The sequence below is a fragment of the Neltuma alba genome, unplaced genomic scaffold (genome assembly GCF_004799145.2).
Source record: "Neltuma alba isolate B1F8T4 unplaced genomic scaffold, ASM479914v2 tig00010174_pilon, whole genome shotgun sequence".
Taxonomy (NCBI): Eukaryota; Viridiplantae; Streptophyta; class Magnoliopsida; order Fabales; family Fabaceae; genus Neltuma; species Neltuma alba.
This window is the reverse complement of record NW_021635117.1, coordinates 1,519,120-1,526,851: the sequence shown is the minus strand read 5'-3', so window position 1 is coordinate 1,526,851 and position 7,732 is coordinate 1,519,120. Positions and strand designations below refer to the sequence as shown.

Here is a 7,732-nt window from a genome sequence, read left to right as displayed (position 1 = left end):
TTAATTGTTGTCTTGCTATGTCTTGAATTGTTATAATTATAGCTTTACTATTGTAATAAAATCATTGTGATATACTTGAACAGTTAATCTAATCACCTAGTTATCTGATTGAATAACAAGGTCTACCTGCCATCTCATAGGTGGTGTCGATAGGTATGGTGGGTAGGAACTGAATTACTAAGACATTTTGTCTCACCCTTTTACTTTTATCACTTTTCAAGTGAGAGCAGCAGAGGAGATGTAGTAGGAAAAGTTCCGGAGGCGTGAGGCTACTCTCTTGAGTAGCTAGGCCTTCCATAATTGTTATGTTTGATTTACTATTAATCGCCACCCAGGATAGTTAGACTGGTTTCTATTCATCTAATTAATTTGGGGAATTGCATTTATTATGAGTTTATCGCTGCTAAACTGGATTGTACTTTATTAGTAGGCACAAAACCATTGGATTTGCTTCTTTTTATTTTATTTTATTTATTTGTGGATCCACAAGAATGTGAAAATTTTCATTTAAGTAAGTGAAAATTTTCCTTTGAGGTGGTGGCCTGAGGCCCCTTTTTGATTATTGAACATGACATAACTATGTTTATCAGGTGCTTATGGTTCTTTCTACAATCATGGTAGTTAGGCAGCATCCCTTCCTAACATGGTTAAGGTAGTGATAAACTATCGCTAAAGGGTATTATCCCCTTCCTTAGAGCTTATCTAATTTTTTATTGGTAATCGATGACAGGTACTTTTTTAATAATCATTATAGATTGGTGTGTAAGTAATTCTTCCCCCCCCCTATCATGATATTGTTTTAGAAAGAAAATTTCTGGTTTGTTTCTCTTATTATCACCACATCATATACTATGATTACATGTGGGGCTAAGTTCAGTATTTTCAAGGTAGGACATTTCATCTTGCTAGTATTAAATACCCTCGAAGAATTAGCGTTTAGTCTTGAGCTTTGGCCCCGTTTAGTATCACCAAAAAAACGAAGTAGCTTGAAAAAGAATTGGACTTTTTCGGGCATGGCTAAATGTAGGGCAAGGAATACTACCCTACCAAGGGTCTATATATGGAAATTTGCTCAATATATATAATATACATTATATATAATTGTATTTAATATATGTGTAATATACATATATGGTAGAATTAAATATTTCAAGACTCAAGTTGTTGACATGTATGATCATGGATGTTACATAAAGACCTAACGTGTGGTGACAAATTATGCAATTATAAAGAGATAGGCAATGACATATAGATATGTGGGTTTGTAATATAGCGTTTATATTTCTTCTCTTGTAATATGAGAGATCTTCATACAAAAGAATAAAGTGTCACCACTTAGGAAGGAAAGCCCACTCTACCTAGTCCTGTCCAAACTCCAAAATTACTCAGGCTTTCATCGGACAAGACTAGGAAGTGGTTATTTTTCCGGATGGGGGACCCTAAAAAATAGAAATCTAACTAGAAGAAAGGGATTTAAATGTCTTAATTAGACACAGACAATCATTTAAAAGAACAGTAGTAAGTGATCTTGTACACTAGGCTTTCGTTTTACTCCCTTCGTACCTTTTTATAAGCCACAACAATCATCCATCCATTTTTCCTAAATATAAGCAATATTTATAAATTCTGTCAAAGTTTTGTAGCAATTTTTCTATTTTGCCCTGATCAAAGATTTATTTAATAGTTATTAATATATTTATTTTTTTGTTTCCTAAACATTATTTCCTAGATAATAAATGTTATGAATATTATGTTTTAATATAATCTCTCTCCATCACAAGTCCTCTCTTTTTCATAACTGTTTTTATTATAATAATTTTTTAATCTTTTTTTTAATATTCTGTCTTCATAAACTTTTAGTTTTTACATATTTATTTTTTTTAGTCTAGTCTAACGCTGTGTTTGGCTCGATGGAGGGAAGGGGAGGGGAGGGATTTTAATCAAGGGAAGGGGAGGGGAGGAAAGGGGAGGGTAGCTACAAAGGGGAGGGGAGGGAGGGGAAAGAGGGGGAGGGATTTTAATGATCTCCTGTTTGGATTAATTGGAGGGGAGGGGAGGGAACAATTTTAATAATACCTTATTTTGTTCTAATAAAAATTGACTATTTTAGCCTCATAAAATTTAAATGAATTTTCTCACTTTTTTATTTTGTTAAGATATAACTATATATATAATACAATTCACCAATTTTGAGTTACAAGACATAGTCACACACTTATAGAATATCAAGATAAAAAGTTACGAGTGATAGATTCCAATCTAAGAAAAGACCTTGAAGGTGAAAGAAAATACCAACAACCTCTTGGAATTAGAAGAAGAGAAAAAAAAAAGTTTACAAATGCTCACTAATTTTGGAGACAATTATCTTAATAACCTCTTGTTAGATGCTCAAAAAAACTCTCTTATGTAGAAATATTTACGACTGATTAGAAGTTAACAAATCAAAAGGGTATATAAGGAATTGAAATATTATCTCTCATCTCCCCTCCAAAAAACCCCACTTTTGGAGGGGAGGCTAGAAGGGAAGGGGAGGGGAGAAGAATCACTTCCCTCTTTAAAAAACATCTTAACCAAACGAGGGAAGGAGAGGGGCTCCCCTCCTCTCCTAAAAAATTACACCAGCCAAACAAGGGGAGGGGAGCAACTCCCCTCCAAAAATCCCGTACCAAACATAGCGTAAGGGTTACTCATGAGAAGGGACGGAGAAAGCGGCAGTTTTAGCATTTCCCAAACGACAATCGAAAGGCCGGGAAACTGTGAACGCAAGGGTGTGGGAGGCTGGAAGGGTATCCAAACTAGGCGTATTTGAAATATGAAATTCTCGAAATGTAGAACGTGAAGGTGAAGATGCAACGGCCTAACAACATCACTGTTGAAATCGAAGACGACGAATTCCTATCGCAGCTCGCGGCGGTGGAGGACTACGTCGTCTCTAACAAACGTCCGAAGCTTCTTTGCGCCTCTGAGGAAGAAGGACAATACACCGCTGCTTTGAAGGGAAGCCACAATTTTCCCGCCACTGCAGTAACCAAAGGAATAAGCGGCGGCGTTCCGGTGGTCGCTGGTGGCTCTTGCTTCAAATGTGGAAGGCCCGGCCACTGGGCTCGCGACTGTGTGGAACCGGCACCTGGAGGGCATGGTGGAGGGCACTTTGGTAATTATGGGAAGGACGCTGCCGTGGTCGAGAAAGCTTGCCCCTGTGGAATGGGAACTTGTTTGATCTTGACGGCCAACACCGAGAAAAATCGAGGGTCGCAAGTTTTACAAGTGCCCTATTAGAGAGGTGGGGTTGGGTTATTCTTTATCGTCGTTGAATTCCTCGGAATAATCTTAAGTGCACATTATATTAAATTAAAAAGTTTCTTTCGGGATTATGATTGCGTTACAAATAAGTTTCTTTCATTCCCCCCCCCCTCCTGGTTGGACTGGTTGAGCTCGAGTGAATTGTCCAATCTCAAGGAGGTGTAACAATGAGTTAAAGAGGCAGGCCCTGTCAATGTAAGATCGATATGGTTTGAAGTGAGATTGGCATTTCTCTCGCTCCCTGTTCGGTCTTTTCACTTCAGTTTAAGTATACTCTGAGAGATCCTCCGTAGACATTCGGCTAAACCTCTCAAAGAATGGTCTTAGAAAGGTAAAAACGTGATCCTGTTTCCCTGAATGGTCAAGGTCATGGCACAATAGTAGAGCATCTAAATGTTGTATAGTGGGATGTATCAACCTTTCGGACTTTCGTTTCGTTTTTTTTTTTTTTTTTGGTTGTGTTTTGTATTATATACTAAAAAGTAGATAAGCAAATCACGTGGTGAAGTCATGGGTTATTGTGTTCGCTAGAATGAGTAGGAGAAGAAAGGGGCAACTACTCAATTCAGAACAGATTGAAGCTAATGAGAATTTCTCCTGGATCCTTTTCTAGTTTTGAATATATTTTTGCCAGCAAATTTTGAAATTACGTTTAAGTGATAATTCTGGTCTTGATTTCCATGGAAGGATTTTGGCATCTTAGAATTTATTGTCTCTCGTGAAATCTGGTTAATAAAGGGAAAATTTATGCTTGTTTGTTTTACATGCTTCAATAATTTGACAGGAGAGTGGCGGCTGTGGTTTCTTTGAATGGTGTGATAATGCTGCTGGAACTAGAATGACTTCTGGAGGCAACCAAAGTTCCGTGTCTGATTCATTGTTTCCATCCTTTCATTGTCCTTGTGGTGCTGGAGCTTGCTTGATTCTAACAGCTAAAAGTGGTAAAAATCATGGCCAAAAATTTTATCGCTGTCCAAGAAACCAGGTACTACCTTTTTCTTCTGTTTATACTTTTCATTGATAAATGAAACCAAGCCAGCCATCTCGTCCAACCGTCAGATTTATAACTTAGCTCGGTTTCGGCTTTGTGTCCTTTACACGTTGCTTTCATAATATCTCTGTCTTAAAGTAATCGATTGCCAACCAAAAGATACTGATAACATTGTTTTATTGTTAGGTGCATATCTTCAAATTATTTTTGGCCAAATAATTTGATGGACCCGTGACTAATGGGCCAAGCCTAAGGAATGTGTGAAGTTTGTGTGTTTGTTTGGGGGGGGGGGGGTGTGTGTGAGAGAGAGAGAGTGGGCCGTGTGATGTATAATTGTGCAGAGGGGCTGAGTGTGGGAATCAAGTAGACTCTGAGTATTGTGAGGAGAGGGGGTTTTAGTCTCTCGGATACCAGACTAGGAGGGAATTATTTTCTCTTGTTTCTTTCATTTTTCAGTGTGTTTGAGCTTTCTCAAGGCTAGAGGAAGCATTAGGACCTCTATTCTTTGCATTCTTTAGCTGTAATGGAGGATACAAAGCAGAGTATTTCTTCAAATCTGTCTTAAAAATAGCCGGCTCTATCAAATTTATGCAACATGTACCCATATTTTAAATATCTGATAAACGACCAAGTTCAGCGATACTATTATGTATTGTTCGATTCATAGCTCTTAAGCATTTTGAACCAAATAATTGCGTATAACGTATTGTGTGCATTTAAAATCTGATAAAAGTCATTATGCAGTGATATAATTGCAAGTTTGGATACCATACTGCTCGTCGTAATGAACAGTAGAAAAATTAACCTCTCTTAGAGGTGGCATATGTTATGGGATTCTGCCATGTTTTGCATTCCTTCTATTTGCTCTTGTGGCTTCTTTCTGTGCTGAATGCTTACATAGTGCGTCAATTGTCATTAAGTTGACATTCTTTAATATAGGATTCGATAGAATCCGTTTTCTCTTTTGAAATCAATTTTGCTGATGCATCTAGTACGGCAAGGTTGTTTGATCATTTTATGTTGATAACTGAAAGTTTGAAACATAGTATGTAAGGCTACATTTCAGCAACGTCATTAAGATTTAAGGGTCTCCTAGAAATTTTCTGGGAACAGCTGTGGTTAGTATCGACAGTTGTTTGTAACTGTTTGTCTCTCTCTCTGTTTTTTTTTCCCCTTTCCTTTTTTTGTGTTGAAAAGTAACTGTTGGTTTAGATAGCCATCTGAAAGCTGATGATGGTATCAATGGAAATCTCTTCCCCCCCCCCCCCCCCCCAAAAAAAAAAATCACAAGCTTCTTTGAGAGAAGCAAAAGAACGTGAGAGATTAACAATGGACCAAAACACTGGTTTATCATATTTGATGTTGGTGCTAGATCAAAGTCTTGGTTTTTTTTTTTTTTTTTTCTTTTTTCCTTCCGGCCTTTTTTGGCCTCATTTGATAAATGATCTTTTAGAGTCTACTATTTTCTGTAACATAACACAGTCATCATGATTTCATCGCATTTGTTTAAATAGGCAGATTCTTGCGGTTTCTTCAAGTGGTGCAGTGAGCTCTCTGTTGGGGATGGTGTATCCGTCAGTCCCCGCAAGAGCAATTACAATATGAGTGAGAAAGACAAACCGAGCTACAATTCTGGAAGTCGGTCGGCATGTTTCAAATGCGGCAAGCAAGGGCATTGGGCAAAAGACTGCCTTATGGTCACACCAAATGCTCCTACCAGGGGACAAAGATCTGCCTCAACAAACGACACTTGTTATAAATGTAACAAGGCTGGACATTGGGCGAAGGATTGCTCATCAAATTAGTTGGTAAACCAGCAAACGGAAGCGTTAGACACCACTTTCCTCATTTCAAAGCCTCGCTAATCGTACCTGTAAATATTGATTACTATGAATATGTTTTGATATCTTCTGGTGCTCACTTGCACAAGCAAAACTAAGTTTTGTACAAGCTAGTGGAGCTAAATCAGGTTTTGACCTTCACTCATCTCTTTTCTGAATGTTCTGGTCCCATTTAGTGAAGCTGAACGGTTGATACACCAGGATCGCAAGCTTTGCAAATTCCAAAGAGATCAATGCAATAGTGTTACGCTGCATTAACTGAACTTTTTACATGAAACTAAAAATTCAATCAAAAAACAATTCATGGGAGCACTGATGTCCTGCTTGGTATTTTGGAAGGGTTTTTGAATAAAGTTGAATATGACACGGAATAAAAAGCTCGATGGAAATGGTGTTCATGAATAATTATATAACTGATTCTTTTGTGACTTCACAAATGTCTAAACTTCCACTTTCATATAATGTATTATACTACAAAATAAGTATTATATTTAGGACTGGAGGAAGTACTATCATTTCATATTAATATATTTTTAAAAATTAATGCGGGTATATCTCTAAGCAAAGGTCATGAAAACACACGATGTGTCCTTGATACACACCATATAATATAGTCAGTGTCATTTAAATAGGGTCAATTGGTTTCCATGTCGCCTTGGGAGGTCAAATTATTACTAGACTAATATGCAGCATGGTAATACCAACCAAGACCAATTATCTAATTGGAGCCTAGTAATCTTAGTTTGTAGATAAATCAATTGTCTATCAAAAGTTAACAATGAGAGTGAGTTTATCTATTGAAACTAAGTTATTTCCTTGTTTGATTTCCTATTATGCTTTTTAGTGTATATGGAAGAATATGGATTGACAATGGGGATGCGGGGCTTAACAAATGCAATGGATTTCTTCTGAAGCTTAGCGTGGCCTTCATCACCTAATTAGACATGGAATCCAATGCCAAGGCACAGAGAACCAGAACACCATTCAAATTGCGTTGCAATCCTGGGAGTGCTTGGATTAGCTTCTGAAAAATAACTTAAAAAAAAAGGTGATTAAAGTTATTTCTAAGAATAGATTTTTAAGTAGAATAGATTTTGTTAAAAAAAAATAATTTTGATAAATTAAAAGTGTTTGGATGGCTATTATCAAAATAAATGTTTCATATGCAAATTACTAAAAAAAGATATAAAATAATAAATAAATAAATAAATAATATATACACATATATAAGACCAATTTATTATTTATATAATTAATTAATAATTAGTATGTATATATATTTTGATAAAAATTGTGGTTTTGTTATACTAATCAATTATTGGCAAGAATGAAACGAGCGAAGTATCGTGTTGGAAAATAAAGAGTGAGTAGAGAGGGACTCACCTAGTTTGAATTTGGGTTTACCCTCGTTTGAATGTGGGCAAGTAAAGCTATTAACAAGTCGTATAACAATATTAATAACTTATGCAGGGCTATCAACCACATGATTAAGAGCTTCTTACGCTTGAAGAGATTAGTTATGACATCATAAATAGGGAATTTGCAATTCTAGTAATGCGACTAATATGTTGTTTAATACTATTAACAAGTTCGTTAT

At 36.4% G+C, this 7,732-nt stretch overlaps 1 protein-coding gene across 1 annotated transcript; it reads left to right on the top strand.

Moving 5' to 3' along the window:
* The first annotated feature begins 2,847 nt into the window (after positions 1-2,847).
* On the top strand, positions 2,848-6,293 carry LOC114754655 (cold shock domain-containing protein 3-like). The gene is made up of 4 exons (XM_028943445.1): positions 2,848-3,214; positions 3,573-3,634; positions 4,088-4,288; positions 5,809-6,293. The coding sequence occupies exons 1-4, from the start codon at positions 2,848-2,850 to the stop codon at positions 6,097-6,099; spliced, it is 921 nt and encodes a 306-aa protein (XP_028799278.1). The 3' UTR covers positions 6,100-6,293.
* Positions 6,294-7,732: the final 1,439 nt, after the last annotated feature.

Coding starts and splice junctions, on each gene's coding strand:
- LOC114754655 (XM_028943445.1), top strand. CDS start 2,848: ATGCAACGGCCTAACAACATCACTGTTGAAATCGAAGACGACGAATTC. Junction 3,215..3,572: donor CCCCTGTGGAATGGGAACTT/GTTTGATCTTGA, acceptor CTTCAGTTTAAG/TATACTCTGAGAGATCCTCC. Junction 4,289..5,808: donor ATCGCTGTCCAAGAAACCAG/GTACTACCTTTT, acceptor TTGTTTAAATAG/GCAGATTCTTGCGGTTTCTT.